This window comes from Thunnus thynnus, chromosome 18 (genome assembly GCF_963924715.1).
Source record: "Thunnus thynnus chromosome 18, fThuThy2.1, whole genome shotgun sequence".
Classification (NCBI taxonomy): Eukaryota; Metazoa; Chordata; class Actinopteri; order Scombriformes; family Scombridae; genus Thunnus; species Thunnus thynnus.
Window position 1 is genome coordinate 6,928,409 of NC_089534.1, and position 18,858 is coordinate 6,947,266.

Below are 18,858 nucleotides of genomic sequence, written 5' to 3' on the forward strand. Positions count from 1 at the left end.
CAAACAAATTTGATAGAATTTGAACAAATACCTTTTCTGAACTTGGAGAAAAAAGATGTTAGAATCCACCTCAACAAAGTGGTCAGAGATTGGTTCAAGTCAAACTGAGGTATGTATACAGCCAGAACACAATTTGTACTTTATTCATTCTCAAAAGGTAAAATTTTGCAGCAAAAACAATTCATTTAAAGGGAACCACGGTGATCAGTGGATTTGCTTAAGTAAATATGTGTGAATCTTTCATGCTGAGTTCAACTTTGGTGAACTTTATATATGAAATTCCACCTTTGACAAATAGCAAGCTGTCTTGACATTTCCGACCTCTTAAGGAACAGAGACCTTAAAATAGAAGAAGCTAGCTTGTTAGCTATGTTGCAACATCCACTTTTATTTAAATCTGCCGGAGTATAAACTGCTCCACAAAAGAAACATGGTTTGCAGACAGTATCAGACAGCTAGGAGTCGATTGTACAAATATGTCTCTTGATTAAACTGTGTGAACTTATCGAGACCAAGCTAACTAGCTCGCTCACTGTCAGTTAGCAAGGTAGCTAGCTATCGTGATTTACTGACAGTTAGAAAGCTAGGTATAACAGAGAGTTGTTGTGACTGACTAGCACGACATAGCATGTTAGCAGTGAGCTCATCAGCTATGGTAGTTCACCATCTAACCATCTATCACCAGGTTTTAAGCACTGCCTATTTTACGAGGTTGTGTCGATGACTTTAAGGGTCCGTCCCAACACCCACACTTACGGCATTTGCAAGTAATCGAGAAATTTCCGAAAACTGCCACAGCTGCCACAATTTTGGTGACAGTAAAAAATGCATTCAATTAATAATGCAACAAAATTAAGTTCTATGGAAGCATGTTGGTCTACTGTTTATAAAGAGATAACATTTTATTTTAAAAGTTTTCTGCTAAAAATGTTAAAGGAAGACATCTCTCAAAATCTTTCTTACGGGATATGATATTTAATATTTATGTGTCAGATATGCATTATTATTATTACTACTACTTTTTAAATGTTATGTAATATAGGTGTTTGTAAAGCACTTTGTAATCACTGATTTTGAAGTGCTAAATAAGTACATGTTACTATTATTATTATTTACTATCAATCTCATGAAGAAGGGCAGAGTTTTAATATTGAGAGAAAACCATTGGTGGAGGCATTGCCTTAACTGTTTAGTGTTGGTACATTAATAATAATATTCACAATGAGTCCAACATGTCAGAGACATCTGTTGATTATCATTGTGTTACCACCAACAACCGGACTGTTTGTTGCACAATAGACCGTGCCTTCTACCTCGCAACGTGTTAATGTGCACTTTAGTGCTAGAGACTGCAAGTGTGAGTATTAGGATGGACCCTATGTCACGATAACTTTACCAGTGGCGGGAAAGATAAAATACCTCACTGATGTATGAGCAGAAACTCCATTTTTACTCCATTTTTCTCATGTACATAAAAACTGGCGCTGACATTGTTTTGTGTCTATGATGGTAAAAAAGACACATGAATGGTGAACCAACAGTAAACCAACAGTAAGTGTGACAGACAATTAACTGATTTTCAGACTCAAACAAAACAAACCCAGTGTGAAAGTAGCTATAGATTAGTTAGCATCTTTGTGGCCAGTGCATGCCTACAAGTAAATAAACTTGATCTGAACCACATGTGCATTAAAGGTGTCATCAGAAACAAGAATTAACCCAGGTTTTCATTGAACAAAACATAAACTTTCAGTTGTCTGCTGTTTGTTTTGCGGTTCCCTGATTGGATGTGTTATTTCAGTTTGCACAAGATGCACTCTTTTTCTTCAAGACCTGCTTTTGTTTGGCTAGCTGGCAAATCAGTGGGGACACAGAGCAAACCGAATCATGCTACACCATGGTTAGTCTGGTCCCTGCTGGACGCCACAGAGCTGAAGGAGACGAGGCAGAATTTATCACCGACAGGCAGCTTCTCCAAATACTCTTTATCCACTTTTCTCCACCAGGAACCTCTATTTAATTTCATCATAAACAAAGAAAATGAATTTTTTGTTTCCTGCTTTCAAATTCACTGAATCTGTTCTTTTCACTCAAAGCCCCATGTGATGAAATTGAACTTTTAGCATAAAAGCGTGGGCTTTCGTTGAGGTGAAGACAGCAGCAAACATGATCTGTGTATTCAACAAGCATTTGTTCAGCAGTGCTAATGCTAATAAAAGAAGTTCCCAGTGGACGCAGAGCTCCAGTCTGTGATTTTTATTCTGCCCATCTCCTTTTCTTTGTCTCTGGTTTCTTCAGCATGTTCAAGACTTTTTATACTGTTTTATTTATTTTTAGAGTCTGTCCAGGTCTCTGTCCTGCCCTTACGGACTCTGCTGCTCCATGTTATCAATCAAAGGGTCTTTCTTCATGAACTGCAGATTTCTGATGGACCTCCACACCCCGACATAGCTGTCACTGGCTGACTGACTGGAAGAAATGTTCTCCTTGTGGAGATGCTCCCTCTGCATCTCCAGCACCTCCTTTTCTGTCATGATGTGGGAATTCATGCCTCCTTCTCCGTATCCTTGTCCACCATCTCCCGTCCTCAACTCTCCATTAGCCAAGCCAGCTGGTGCCTCCTCCTCCTTCCCTTCGATGCTCACTGTTACCTCTTTCTCTAGTTTTCCTGGGTCAGATCCGGTGTCATCGGCGGGCCCGGAGCTGTTTAGAGGTGGTTTCTCTTGGTAAGGCTCACCAGGGGGCGAGCCATCCTTAACCGCCTCCTCCAAATCCTCATATGAGCTCTTCTTCTTTGTCTCAAAGTATTTGACAACACAGTAGGTGATGGAGCCGATGGTATTCACCACCACACCACCGATGAACAGCCCAGTCGGCGCGACATCGTTGAACGCCAGCATGCCGACGGTGATGGTGGCGATGCTCTTGACTACACCCACAAAACTGGTGGTGACAGCGGAGTTGATGTAGGTGCAGTGCAGCGTGGTGAAGTTCATGGCGCAGCCAATGAAGATGCAGAAGACGAAGATGGACGTGATGTAGGGGTCCTTCCAGCCCTCATACGACCACATGTTGATGGCATCCATGGAGATGAAGCAGCACACCAGCAGCACCTGAGAGGGACGCAAAGACACAAAGAGACTCACATGGACAAAATGTCAATAAGAAAACTTGACAAAACAGAAAGGAGAGAGGCTGAGAAGGAAATAGAGAAAGTAAGAGAAGGGAGAGCAAAAAAATACAAAAAAAGAGAAAGAAAAGTGAAAGTTGGGGACAAAGAGCCGGAGGAAAAAGAGAAATGTAGGTAGAGCCAAAACAAAAAGATAGTAGAGAATATAATGAAAAGTAGCAACAAAAAGGAGAGAGGATGTAGAGAAAGAGAAGAAAGGGAAGAGAAGAGGTAAAGGTCAAGCAACAGAAGATCATGCAGGAGAAGCAGAGATAAAACAGAAAAGGAAAAAAAAGAAAGAGATAAAAACTGAGAGAAAATGAGTGGAAATTAAATAAAAAGACAAGACAAAGAGAAAAATCAGATGTTATCAGGTGCTGAGAGAAAAAGGGGAAGGGGAAAAGTAGAGAAAAGGAAGAAAAATGGAAAAAGAAGAGGCAGAGAAAAAGAAAAGAATGAAAGCGACAGTGAACAAAAAAACAAAAAGATGAGAGAGAAGGGAAAAGAAGAAGGAAAGAAAGGGGAAGTAAACAGACAAAAAGAGATAGAATCAGAAAACAAATACTGAAAGGAAAAGAAAGAGAAATAGAAAGCTGAAAGAAAGAAGGTCAAACAAACAGAAAGAAAGAATCACAGAAGTAAAACTGAAAAAACGAGTGACCAGTTTACTTTGCAACGTTCTGCATCACAAAGGCAATAACAGCAAAACACTGCATCAGTCTATAAAGGCTGTACACAACAGTACAGCCAAAAAGCATCTTTGATAGCCTGTTCTAAAAAACAGCATATTCACACCAGATTTGTGCATTTATGAACAAGGCACCACAGTGTAACTTAATTGATTATTTAAATTTCCCAACACGCCGACAGGATCAGTCAGAATACAATGTTAATTAATGTTCTGTGTTCCTCTACACACCCAAAAGGCCACACACAGTCCAGGTTCATACAGTGAAATTGTTTGGAGTAAAGCAGCTGTCCTCCTCCTAAATCTTGAGCTCCATCGGTGCTGTCTAAAAAATTATTTCAGAAGCTAAAAGTTTAATTCTGTTTCCTCTTTCCTGTCAAGTTGATAACTAGAGTTTTTAGTTGTTGGGCTGCAGGAGACAATTCTAACTGGCATGTGTCAACTCGGTTCTTCTCCCCACTCTACTATCTTAATATCAGGGTCTATTTTTGCCAGACCCGCTCACAGACAGAAAAAAAAACTAGTTACACAACACAACACAAATGGGCCTATAGGTCAGCAGTCACCTGGCGGCTGCAGCTCCCACCAGCACCCCTACTTCCTGCAGCTATGGATGAACCCGCATCAGGCGGACAGGGAGAAAGCGCTATACCGCCAGGGAGCAAGTGGTGAGCTGACCTCATTGTGGGATGATGAGTCTGGTGGACTCAGTCGTTGGAGTTTCTTCTTCCTCAACTTACAAAATTACAAATTTTGTTTGGCCATTGTTGTAGCGTTAATGTAACATCGCCTGAAAAGCAGCTAGCTGGCTGAAGGCAGCTCAGGATAGTCTGTGTCCAACCCAGAGCAACCAATTACAGTCCAGAAACTTCCTACAACTTATTTCAGCAGTTTTGTTTCTAATCAGACAACAAATTCAACACGTACGTAAAGGCCCAGGCCCATTACTGGCTACGTGTCTGCTGTGCAGTGTTAATGCCTTACCGGCGCGGCCATGATGGCGATGGCGTACTGTGCTGTGAGCGGTCCATATTCGCTGTCCAGACTGGTTTTCTGGATCAGGACCAGATAGGAGGCATGGATGATCACTGCCAAAACACCAGTGATGTAACCGAAGGGATCGCCAGTGAGATCTCCAGCACCTGGAGAGAAAATTAAAATCATGAGGATGCAAAAAAATCATGAGGAAGCAAAAAATGCCCCCAGTGTGTAAAACCTTTAAATAATGTAGTTAGCTAACGGCATGCCCGTTGCCTTTGGAAGTGTAAGGCTAGGTGACTTCTGTAGGTAGTTAGCTTGTTAACCGGGCATGCTAACATTAACAGTTTACATTACAGAACATAATCACACCGTTTAATCCATTCATTACACTTTTGTTGTGTTTTTGGAAAAGCTAGAGAACAACTGCAAAGCAAATGCTGTGATTATGTCATGTCAGAATGATCAAGATGAATGAATTAAGAGAATCCGACTTGTAAATAGTGTTCATGTCAACATCCAAGTCATAATTTTGACTTGGAAACTTTTCTGAAAGCTCTGACATAACCGACTTGGCTCTTAGTAATACAGAAGTGCCAGAGAGCTAAGGGACGTCTCACATCCGCCCAAGTCTGGCGTTCATGGTGATTAAACTAGAGCTGCAATGATCAGTTGATTAACTGAGTTAGTTGAGTACCATATTTCCTCAAATAAAAGATGGTAGTCAATTAAAAGCCAGGTCTTCAATAATGGCCGGGCATGTGGTCAACACAAAAACAGGCCGATGAAAAAATAAGGGTGGATTTTTAGAGTTCAAGTTCCTCCCGAAACGTTTTGGCAGTGTACCACTTCGCTGTAGCATGCTCACAGATGTATGCTAGCCAGCTTAGCCAAGGTAGCCTGGTTACCCTGTAGTGTTGATACTGTCAGAATGACAAATAAAAGACCCATAACACTGACCGAGTGCAACATTATTAATAAAATATGCACTGTTATCTCCATAATGAAACAATACCGAGTACTAATATAGAATTTGCTGATTCTAGCCTCTCAAATATGAATATTTTCTGGTTTCTTTACTCCTCTATGACAGTAAACTGAATATCTTTGGTTGTGGACTGTTGGTCGGGATAAAACAAGACATCTGAGGACATCACTTTGGCCTTTGGGAAACAGTTATCAACATTTTTCACCCTTTTCACATGTACCAAAAGATTAGTTGATTAATAGAGAAATATTCATGAAAATGAAATGAAATGCCCTAAAAAGAGATTATGATTTGGCAGAATATCGCTCTACTGTCAGAGATAGAAAGCAGAGACAGATCCTAAAAAAGTACAGGCTCAGTGACCACAAATCATCTTTGTGTCATCCCTTTTCAACTGCCAAAAAAGTACGACACAAAAAAACATATGGCAACCGAAAGAAAACAGACATTTACTGGACATAATGTTGTATTGTCAATACATGGTATTTTTAATTCTCCGTTTACTTTTGAATCATACAACTGACTTGAGTTATCCCATGACAAGTTGTGAACATGGGATTCTTTCCTATCTCTACTATCCATCTGATAAGTCATAAACACGTCATATGATTGGATAATCACTGATCATGTGTGGGGTTTAGTGAATGGTTAATTGTGATCGTGTACCTGCACAAAATCAATTTGGTATTGTTAAAAGCTTTGAGATTCCCTTCATCAAACATTTGCCCTGATGAAAGTCTATTGACTAAAATTTTGGTTTCATTTTTAAATACATGCATTGCATTGGTGTTCTCTTGTACAGTACCTTAGCATTGTGTTGATCTTAGCAGAAAGGAAGAGATAAAAACAGAGGAAAGAGTGTGGGACTTTGAAGGAATCAGAAGCAATGAATGAAGCAAGAGGAATTAGCAGAAGATAGAGGATTTAATCCTGTGAGTCTGTACGGTATTCAGTTCAGTTCAGTTAAGATCTTTATTGTCTCTCAAGGGGAAATTTGAGGGCAATAACACAACCACAAAATAAAAGCATGGGACATTAATCACAACAGACTGCATACCGCAAACACACATACAGACTGAGAAATCCTTCTTTCATCTAAAATGGGATACTGGATTACATCAGTGCTCATATATTTGGATTAAAATTGTATAGTTGATTATCTATATTTGATATTTTTTAATGTTAAATAATAAAATAAGAATAAAATAATTACTTGATGTTCTGAGTGCCTCTGAATCTACGTTTGATTTCTGAGGCACTAAAACTGTCTACTGAAATCAAAGGAAGTAAAAATAAAACATGTTCAGTCCTGTTTAATGTGAAATCCATAAAATCAATAATAATCAATCATTTTAATGACTTTCAATACATGAGCATTGTGCACCAGATCACAGTAATACCATAAATATCACCATAGGAGGACAATCGCTGGCTCATCTGTCTGTTAGTATTTACAACCAAGATCATTCTCGTAACGAAGCAGCAAGACAATAAACCCTTTCTTTACAAATTCAGAAGCAAGTGCTGTGAAATGGAAGAATGACTTTTACACGACCCCGTAAACACCAAAGAGTTTGGTTTTTGGCTATGGTACCAGTGATTAGTTTTTTAAATTAAATGAACCATAAAGCACCAGGCCAAGCAATATGATGCTTTAATGTAATATTGGAATTTTTGCATTAGTATGTTGAAGCACTTTAATTTGTCTGGTGTTTATTATTATCCAAAAACAGATATTTGAATACATATATATATATATAATGTTAGCTTGGTGATTGGCTGTTTCTTGCAGAAATGCACCATGTAAGTTAACTTCTATACTAGACCTTTTCTAACACTGCTGTTCAGAGGGAACTGCAAGTCATGGAACATTGTCTATGGGGAAAATTAATGGGATTTTTACTTTGAAACCAAGGACACCCAAAATAGTTTTTCCCACTTTGCAACTCTATAAATAGTGACAAAAGTCAAAGACAAAAGTTTGAGTTAAAAAAAATGCTTTATGGTTAGGAAGGAATGGTTTTCATGGTTGAAAGAAACCAACATTGATTGATGGAAGGAAACAAGAACCCATACAAAGTTTTTTGGCGCTAGTAACATGACTCCACTTTTACATAAGTCATCTTAGGTCTACTTAACTGCTGCTGATGGTACAGTGCGAGCCTTCATCATCATATCAACCAATAAAGAACATCAACTCAGGTAGGATACAGCAATTTAAAGCCACTTCAGTATGTGTAGGATTAGGTTTTTTTTACTCCAGTGCCTAAAAACACAGCAAAACCAAGCGGGTAGTTCTGGGTCTGAGAAGTGAAAGCGATGCAGAAGAAACTTAAGTGACTCCACTGGCTCCAAAAAGAAGTCTGATTATATGGAAGTCTAAGGGGAAATGGCCTTACTTCTCACTTTATTTATTACCTCAGTAAATAGTTTCCTAATGAGTTTATGGTCTAAATCGTTAGTTTCAAGTCTTCTTCAATGCAGCATGATGTTCACTTTGTAAATTATGGTCCCTTTTAGAGTGAAATAGACGATAAAGCAGGGTATGCTTTAGGATGTGGCTATGTTGTGATTGACAAGTCGCTACCACAGCAACAGTATTGGTTAGGTAACGTAACCATGTTGTGACCCCAGATTCACAGAGTATAGATGTAGCCGTAACTGTCACTATTTCAGTTTTTAGTTCATGAAAGTTAATTGTAAAATTTTGGTCACTAAAAAAGTCTTGTTCAGCATTTGGTTGTATTCAAAGACCCTCTAAGGAGTCGGATGTTCACTTTCTAGTAAGTACATTTTGTTTTAATGGTTTTAAGCCTGTTCTTTGCAAGTGAAAATTAGCATTAGCATTATCACAGTTAACCATAGACTGTAAATGCACCGTACTAACCAAGCTAGCAGCTGGAATTAGGGTCAGCTCCACCCTTTCGTCCAAATATGTTAACTTCTGGCTCCAAAAATCCAAGATGATGATGGTCAAAATGGCTTCAAGGCGGGAGTTCACAAACCAATGGGTGTCATAGTTGCTATGTCCATTATTTTTTTTACAGTCTATGAGCGACATACATACAAAATGTTAACAAAATTACATTAACTTGATTAATCCATGGGCGCCTGGAAGATACAAATATTAAATATTCCTCAGGAGAAAAGGTGATTAGCACCAACATTAAACCCAGAATGATGAATTGCACATTAGACTCATACGCTGCACATTTTACCACTTCATGTTTGAACCCCCCTGGCCCTCCTGCCTGAGAAACACTGGGAGCAGCGGCAGCAGCAGTGGAGATCAATTCAGGAAATTAATTATCTCTACGTTTTTTGTTTATGAGTTCAGGATCATTAACATGAATGGAAGAGGAAAATTTACTGCTGGGAAAGATAATTAGATGAAAGATCTGTACGCAACACTGGAATTAAATTTATTAAAAAACTTTACGTAAGATGAATAAAAAGAGATTTTTATAGAAAAATTAAGCACTGTTATAAGAAGACTGGTATATCCAGTAAAAAGTGGAAGAAGATTTTGAGAGACCACGGTCATCACGTGACCTGATTATAGAGCTTTGTTCACATAATGGGGACAAATCCTAATGGGAAGTGGTAGTACAGACGGGTTTCCCAGTAATTTAGAGATGCTGATGGGAAGATGAACACAAGGAATTGTTTTTGGGCCATTAACTGCAAGAACTGTAAAAGATATTAGGTGGAAAATGTTAAAAATCCATGAGAAACTTAAGGGTGCATAATTTAAAATCAGCATCTAGAGATCTGGTGAGAGCCTACGATTTTAATAAGGTGGTGGACAGTTGTTTTTTTGTTGTTTTTTTTAACAGAACAGGTGAGGAACAAACATAGACTGTAAAAAATATGGGCATAGCCACCATGACATCACCCATTGGTTTCTGAAGAGCAGTTTTGAAGCTCAAAGTGGGCGGCTCTAGCTGTTCCCATCTTGGCAGTACCTGTTCCACCTCACTCCTGGCTAATCCAAAATGGGTAAAGAGGTGGGGCTGAGGCAGGCTGAAAGAAGCCTGGTTTCTGAAACAAGCCACTTAGCCGCTAGCGACCTGTCACTCAAAGCAGCCATGTCCTTAATTATGCATAACTCTATGGCTTAATAAAATTTAAACGGGTGAGTTATAAAAAAATACATCCCCCGTACAGTCATAAAGTTAAAGTTTATTTATTCAAAGTGCAAAGTCACACCAAGGTGTCTTAATACACTTTACAGCAGTAAGACAAGGTTAAATGAATCAAACAATATTAAAAGAATCAAGGAGGAACGACACAAAAAAAAGATAAATAAAAAGAATGATAAATTATGGAAAATTTAAAAGTGGTCCAAAACACAGAAAACCATCTGAAATAGCTCATCATATGACAGACGCATATTATCACATCACTACAACTGATAGCAGGAATGGAGATATTGGTGAGACAGTGTAGCTGTTCTACAGCCTCACTGGAGTGACGTAAAAGACTATATCAAACCCACGTCATTGGTGTTAAGGCAGGTCATATGATTGCAAGAATAAGTATGTTTTGAGTCTAAATTTAAAGATTTCAACAGAAGTAGCTTCCCTGATTATAAGAGGTAGCTGGTTCCAGAGATAGGGAGCTCGGTAGGAGAACACTCGACTGCCTACTGATTTTTTCTTGATTCTAGGAGCAGTAAGATATCCAACATCATGTGATAGGAGTGCACGAGGGGGAGTATAACGAGTGATGAGGTCAGAAAGATATGATGGTGCAAGCCCATGTAGTGATTTATATGCTAAGAGAAGCACCTTAAAGTCAGATCTGGCTTGGATTGGGAGCCAGTGAAGGGAGATTAGGACTGGAGTAATATGGTCAAATTTTCTAGTTCTAGTAAGTATTCTGGCAAATGCATTTTGCAAGTTGTAGTTCTCTAATACTGCAGCTAGGTAGACCAGAGAATAAGACATTACAGTAATCTAGTCGTGAGGTAACAAAGGCATGTATTAGAATTTCAGCACCTGCCATAATAAGCAGAGAGCAGATTTTTGAGATATTACGAAGATGGAAAAATGCAATCTTGGTGAGGTTTTTAACTGTGGAGCTCTGTTCCCAAAGTTTAAAGTAAGGTCTGCAAGGAGAGGAGGGAGAGTTGGAATTTTGGGCCAACAACTAGCATCTCAGTTTTAGTGGCATTTAGTCACAACAAATTTTGTGGCATCCAGTTTGTAACACCGATTAGGCATAATTCAAAGTTTGCAATTTGTGAACGATCATCAGGTGAAATTGGTATATAAATCCGGATGTCATCCGCATAACAGTGAAATTTGATACCATGGGTGTGGAAAATTTCACCAAGAGGGAGCATGTAGACAGAAAAAAGCAAAGGCCCCAGCACAGAGCCCTGTGGTACACCAAAGTTAACTTCAGAGTATTTAGATGTAGTGTTTTTAAGTGAGACACAGTGAGTTCTGTCAGATAGATAAGAAGTTAGCCGGGAAAGTGCAGAGCCACAGATGCCAACATAGCTCGCTAGGCGATTTAAAAGAATATTATGATTGACAGTATCATATCGTATCATATTTTGTGCTGCAGAATAATTACAGAAAAACTCAGAGAAATTCTCAAGTCACTGGAAAGATGATGTGTATTTACCAGCTAGTGCGGCTCCACCGGTGGTGATGATCACGGCGGTCACCACGCCTATGGATGGCACGCCGTTCCTCAGCACGCACACACCTATGCTGAGTGTGAAGAGTGGCAGGCAGCGTTTGAACACCACGTACATGGGTAGACTGAGGCCTCGCAGAGACCACAAAGTGAGAGTGGACTGCAGCGTGGAGAGGATACACACCGGACCAAACTCCTGCAGAGACAGATCGAAAGGTAGAAATACACTTTTAATGGACTTACATTCATTCTCTGGAGATTTAGCCAAATCTTAATGTAAAAAAAAAATCCACAGATTTAGCATCGCACTCCCATAACATTGTGGGATTTATGATGGACAATGATACAGCAGAACCAGAGATATTGTCTTTTTTGCATTCGTCTTCCTTGTCAAAACCTGCCGCCTACATTACCCACAGACAAGGTCTGTTTGGATGCTAGTAGTCACTAATGTAACTTTGAGCTGCTAGCCTCCAGCAGAGACGAATAGGGGACTACAGAGGTCTGGTAACCTCACAATCTCTCTAACTCCACACCCCACACCAACCAATGCTGACTCAAGTGACATCACATGAGGCAGTTTATCAGATTTCACATAGCTCCCTCTGGAGACACAAAAGTCTTTACACTACTTTTTACACATAGAGCACCTGTAAGACACGCTGAGGTGGAACATCAGTTGCGTTAACTTAAAAAAAATTGAATGGTTTACCTTGTGATTGCTATAGTCCCCACAACATGATTAATACAAGTACTCTGACACACACAGAGGGAAGAAAAACAACTTGTAAATCTGCTGGTTTTACAGTGTATCTTCTGATTGTACCACTCTTTTTTCATATTGAATATGTGTATTTTAAATACATTAATAAAAGAATCTGAATAAAATGTATTGGTGTTTATTCTACGAAGATGGATGAAATCAGATTTTAAAATATACTATTTTTGCATTCTCTACCCATTTTTCTCTTCACTTTATGTTACTGGAGCCATTTTCTGAGCTGAACTAGTAACAAGGGGACCTTGTTAACTGTAAACTGCTGTGATCAGTATTTTTAAAATGTTCAAAACTGTAAAAAAAAATGACGATCACTGTCCCACACCCCAAGCTGACATACAGCTGACAATGTCTTGTTTTGTCCCAACAAATAGTCCGCAATAATATATTCAGTTCACTGTCATAAAGGACTAAAGAAACCAGAAAATATTCACATTTAAGAAGCTGGAATCAGAGAATTATAATTTTTTGTAAATGACTCAAAACAATTAATCAATGATCAAAATAGTTGGCGATTAATTTAATAGTTGGCAATCAAACAATTAATCAAATGATTGTTGCAGCTATAATTGTTTTTAAATTACCTGCTTCTTCAATGTGACACATTATTAAATCCACAAACATTTAAAAATAATAATAAATTATAATAATGTAATATTTTCTTGCATTGAACAAGATGTTTGTGGTCACTTTTGTTTTAACCTGTCAGCCAATAGCATTAGCTGATTACAGTAATATCTAACTGAAAATCTAAAGAGGTTTTACTTGATATTAGCAGTTTGATCAGATGTTGCATGAACCTGGTTGCAAAATGCTTCATCTAAGTTTCTACAGTAGTTGTTATAACTTTCAGTATAAACAAACAAGTTGAGATTAAAAAAAAGTATCATTACTGTTATACACATATCTCCCTCTTTTCCCAACTTAACTTTTATTCTAGTAATTTATGATGAATTATGCAAACCCTTTCATTCATCTATCTAGAGCCGCCTTTTACCTTCAGGACAGCCTGAATTAACAAGCTGCTGGAAACAGTTCAAAGCTCCATGTTGACTCAACACATTAAAAGAAAATGGCAGAACTTCCATGCATGTTTAGGTTAGTAGCAGCAGCAGCCTAGTTTTTTTTTTTTTTTTCTTGATGGTCACAGATTAAAGGTTTAAGTTTTGGTCATGCTTGCAGCTAGCGGGATAAAAATGTCAGTAAGTCTGTTCCTTCAACTCTTTAGAGTGAAATACCTCAACTACTGTTGCTATGATTCTTCTGAAATTTCATACAGACATTCATGGTTCCCTGAGGATGAATCCTAATTACTCTCAAGATCACTTGACTTTTCCTTTAGCGCCACCAAGAGGTAAACTTGTATGCTCTTCCATCACTTCCAATCATGATAGGATTCTGTAGCTCTAAAACAAATTACTGAATTTGTGTCGTCTCAGATAAACTTTGAGCTTCAGATTACACAGTGAATCACCTGGTTCATGTCTGACTGTAAATAAGCACATCTTTTATAAAGTCTGCAGCTAGCTGCTACTTCAGTTCAGTCGTGGAGTGTAAAGCTGCTAAACCTAAACTGATGCAAAGGTTGATGACAATACTCACAAGGTTTTTGTTATTTATTTGAATTAATGAGGCTCATTTTAAAGTTTTAACAGATTCTTTCTGGGGCAGAAAAAGGTAGCTGACTGACACACAGCCCTGCCATAATATTGCCATATTACTGCCCAGTATTTTATTATTTAATAATACTGACTAAAATTTGTGATGTAGTCAGTCTTGTTGTGGTATGTCTCCCAGCCACCAGTGGGTGCACTGAGCACTGCTGTTAAGCAGAACTCCAGTTGGTGTGCAAAGAAGAAATCCTTTGCCTGTGAGGGATTTTCTTGGTCAGAGTAATTTGTGTTTTTGTCACTGTGCACACCTGTGATGCCATTTTTTTCCCACCTGCAAATTGAATATGATCTACCACCTCATTTGTTACATTCTTTAGTAATGAATTTTATAAACCCCCAAGTAAAATTTTGGTTCTGGGTATAACAATACCAGATCAGGGCTAAGAGCCACCAAGCTAATTTATTGAAATATGACTTTAAGGTTTATTTGGTTGTACATTGTGAGTTGAAAATGAGCTGCCTGAACATGAATGAAAGAACTTTTTTAAAATGTGTCACCCATTCTGGGCTAAATGTCCTAAATTAGGTGTCTGTTGTGTCCAGAATGTGAGCCGCAGCAGCAGCAGAGGTGTTCCTGTGGGTGCTTCTTGTGCACTTGCATGTAGCACATGTACGTTAACCCAACAGTGGACTTTTCCACAGGGGACCGCTGTTCATTTCCAACCTCGAATGTCACATTTCCAACTGTGAGTCGGAACAGTTTTTAAAAAAGTGTAACTACAACCATCCCCTAACCTTAACCACCAACGTTGTCACATCATAATACATCATTATTTTTAACGGTTATGTGTAATGGTTTTGGAAAGCACAGACAGATGATGTCGTCCTGCTGATTACTGCCGATTGGGGCGCCAGATTAGAAAACGCTCCTATGTGTTGTTCTGGAGTCACACAGTCAAACCTTGTATTTGGTTGTTTAATTTGGTTTATCTTGTTGTGAGATCTGGAAGGTTTGCACACTGGCCTCTGTGACCTATAATATCCTTCACCTAATTAATATTGGTTGTCAATTTCAGTTTGATTTTATAACTTCCTGATCCTCCATTTTTGCTGTACATACTCTGTGAGTCTGTATTGATTCTGATAAACAGTCCTGCCAATAAGTTAATGAATTGTATCAGTCAATCAGCTACTCGGCCACTCAGTCAGTCAGTCATTCATTCAGTCAATCAGCCAATTATCAACTGGAAAATGCCAATACAGGCAGTTTTAACAATATTGAAGGGGGAGGAGGAGTTACTGGTCACCAGTTTGCAGCTTTGATATTAAAACAAACATGAGAATATCTGCTTAATCATGCCAACAATTTCCAGGCATCCATAATCTGCACATTAATGTTCACTATTAACATGAAAAGACGAAATACATACTGATGATGTGGTGATCCTTTTAGGATGTTCATGCGCAGAATAAAAGTTAAGGATGCCTCCTGCATCTCAAACAAGATTAAAACGATTCAAAATTCAAAAGATTCAAGATTTAAAAAGTAGGAAAATAATTATTCTTACAAATTATTATTTCTGTATTAAAGTGATGAATTCAGAGTTGTGGAATGTATTAGTGTATTTAAACTAAGTTTAGACTATTTTCATTTTGTTAAACAATAGAAACTTGTAGTAATCGCATCATTTAAATAAATATACCTCATCCACTTCTGCAGAATGACCCATGTGAGTCCCAGGACGCAGATTTTAACTTTTTTTTCCTGTTTTCTCAATATTCTGTTTTATTTTCAGTCTGCTTTTAAAGTTGCAAAGATAAATACAAGCTGGTGAGTTTTATGAAGCAAACAGATCAGCGTCTCTCCCACCTGAGGGTTAAATTCTAGCAATAGACTACAAAGACCCCCAGAGAGCCTCGGGATCCCAGTTTGGGAATCAGTTTTTACCTTAGAGAGCTGAATGCTGAACGGAGGGATGTTGACCTTCCCCAGCCGCCTGAGGGTCTCCAGAGTGAGCGCTGCGGTGCTGCTGGTCAGGAACTGGATGAGCGTCAGGAAGTTGAAGTGATAATTACTGATGAGGAACTTCAACAAGATGTTCAGGGAGCCGGAGAAAATGCCGTGCGCAACGGCCACGGAAATCCCCAACAACCGGCTTTTAAACACATCCATGATGGGTGCTGGTGGCTTTACAGAAAGTCAAACAAGAGGTAGAAAGTAAGCTTATCTCGGTACTGGTGGCTCCACTTACAGCCCGGTTCGGAGAGGTTTTGTCTGAGGGATGATGAGGGGGAGGGTTCGGTTTTTACGCACAGCCGCGGCGCGATGCTGCTGGACGGAGAAACGAGGGGAAAGGAAGGACGTGGAAGCCAACGTTGGTATCGTCTGTGAAGTGAAATGAATCTGCATTCAGGAGCTTTTAGTGAAATAAATAGATAAACGTGACATCTGAAGGTGTAAAAAGAAAAGAGGGAGGAGAAGGAGGAGATCCTCGGTTCGGTTCTGCTGACTCGTCTCTTCGCACTTCGTCTCTTTTCTCCTCAGTTGAAATTGCTTCAGTTCAGGACTTTTTTTTTCTTTCTCAGCTGCAAACAGTAAAATCATCCAAAAACATTCTATTTTCTTGCATTGGTTTCCACTCAGTCGTTATTACTATGAGATGACTTGTTCTGGGACTTTTGTCTTTGCGCTTTTGCTCCAAAAGGACAAAAAGAAAAAAAAAGGTTGAAAAGAAAAAAAATCTTTCCCGCAACTATGAAAGAGACGCGAACCAAGAGGAAAAAGAAGAGAAAAAGGGAATTCCCTAGAAAAGGAGCTGCAGTAGAGTACAGTAGAAGCGCAGCAGCTGTACAGGAGGTGTACAGTAGAGGGGAGGTCGTCCTCTGAGAGCGCTGCCAGTGAAATATGACATTTTGCCGCAGCGCCTCTTGGCCGCGTCCCCGAGAGAGAGAGAGAGAGGGAGGGAGAGAGAGAGAGAGAGAGAGAGAGAGAGAGAGAGGAGGGGGGGGGGAGGGGGGGGGAGCATTAGCGTCAATGAAAAATATTAAATTGATTTATCACGATAGAACACATTGAAAAACATAAATACATATATTTTTTTGTAACTTCACTTAATCTAATCAGGTTGAAAGAGACAATCATAGTCAAACAACCAACAATAAAGCAACTATTAGGTAAACATCTTCTATAGACATGAAGTAAGATATAAAAAAAATACTCTGTCTGGAACAATAATGTGTGTCTGAAATGTTTTTTGCACAAAAAAAGCAGAATTGCCACTTTAAATCCTTAAAATGACATCCACTCATCTCTCATTAAATATTCCAGAATCTATGAATATGTAAATATTTTTAATTTTAGATGTTTAACTGCTGAACACAAGATGTCTCCTACTTCACTGAGAAGTACATTCTCAGTGTGTGTGCCCTGGAGGCTTCAGGTTCTCCTTGTGTAAGTTGAATACTGGACTATGATTGGCTCTAAAGTTGTTGTGATGTCATAATCCCTGCTTGTAGGCCCCGCCCCTAAAAAATCAGATTCTCAATGAGCTTAAAGAAACTTTCCTCCTTCAGCAGATGAATGTTAAAAAAACAAACTCTGCACATACATCATTCTGCACAGAGAAGAGAACAACATCCAACTGAAGGAACAAGAAGAAAAACATGTTTCTGATATAAATAATTACACCAGTCAGTGGCCAAATTAACCTCCTATGAGGCCTCAAGGCAAAAGTTTGTTGTTGGGCCCCTATTGAACTCTACTATACATGGTTGTAATTGATTAATCGTTTAAGAAGAAGAAAAGGAATATTTATTTATATACCACCTTTCAGAACCAGAGTTACAAAGTGCAAATGCAAGCATACAATGACAAAGTCAAGCAAATGTTATTGAAAGAATAAAAACAAAGAGAAATAAATCAGAGCAGGGAAGCAACATCTTAACATGAGATTTAAAACACTGAACTTTGAGCATGTGAGTCATTTTTTATGCAAAAATGCCAAAAATTCTCTGGTAGTACCTTCGTACATGTAAATATTTACTAGTTTTCCAGTTTTCCATGATAGTAAACTCAACATCTTTGTGTTTTTGACTGTTGGTCAAACAAAACAAGTCATCAGAATATGTTCACTTGGGCTTCAGGGAATAATGATTGATGTTTTTCACTATTTTCTGACATTTTATACACTAAACAATCAATAGATAATTGCAGAAAAATAATAGCTGCTTGCAGCCTTACAGTACTCCTATGATGGAATAAAACTAACTTGCCCTCGGTTCTTTGTGTGCAGCTTTATAAAACTCAACTTAACAACAAATTAGCTGAATATAAACGAAACTATTAAAGCCTTCAAGCTAGATTTTGACACAGAGTCCCTCAACAGCAGGACCATAAGATGAAGGACCTGTCAGTTCAGGTTGGACCCAGATGATTTGAAGTAAATCTGGGTTTTTGGGGGCTTGGTTGGTAATCCAGGCCTTGCACGAGTCAGAACAGCATCAGAGAGTAAAATTTGCAATCTCCATCCAAGTGCAAATGGAAAAAAGAAGAAAAAAAATAGATTACAGTCTGAGGAAAATTGACATGTGTTTGTTTATTTAACACTGGATTTGTGCTGTCAGGAAAATAAAGCCATTTTTCTTTACCTCACTGTACCCCCTCATTCACCCTCTCTCTCCTTCTCTTTCTCTTCAGTCAATTCAAATCTGCTTAATCGGCGTGACAGATAAAGGATTTATACGTTTCCAAATCCTTTACAAGCATGAAATAAATCAGAAAATTAACAAACACAAGATAAAAATCTACAGATCCTGCAGATATAAAGTGCAGAAGCACCTCAGTACGTTCAGTGAACATCAACACAGTTAATGATTATTTTCATTATCGATGAATCTGTTGATTTTTATATCAGTTCATCTATAAAGTGACAGAAATTGTTATAATCTCCATCAGTGTACCAGAGTCCAAGGTGACGCCTTCAAATTGCTTCTTTT

The 18,858-nt window shown here is 38.6% G+C and overlaps 1 protein-coding gene across 1 annotated transcript; it reads right to left on the minus strand.

Moving 5' to 3' along the window:
• Nucleotides 1-368: 368 nt before the first annotated feature.
• Nucleotides 369-16,785, minus strand: slc35d3 (solute carrier family 35 member D3). The gene is made up of 4 exons (XM_067572518.1): nt 15,812-16,785; nt 11,458-11,668; nt 4,842-4,999; nt 369-3,113 (listed from the first exon to the last, which is right to left on the minus strand). Exons 1-4 carry the CDS (start codon nt 16,034-16,036, stop codon nt 2,364-2,366), a joined length of 1,344 nt encoding a protein of 447 aa, XP_067428619.1. The 5' UTR covers nt 16,037-16,785; the 3' UTR covers nt 369-2,363.
• Between the last annotated feature and the right edge of the window lie 2,073 nt (nt 16,786-18,858).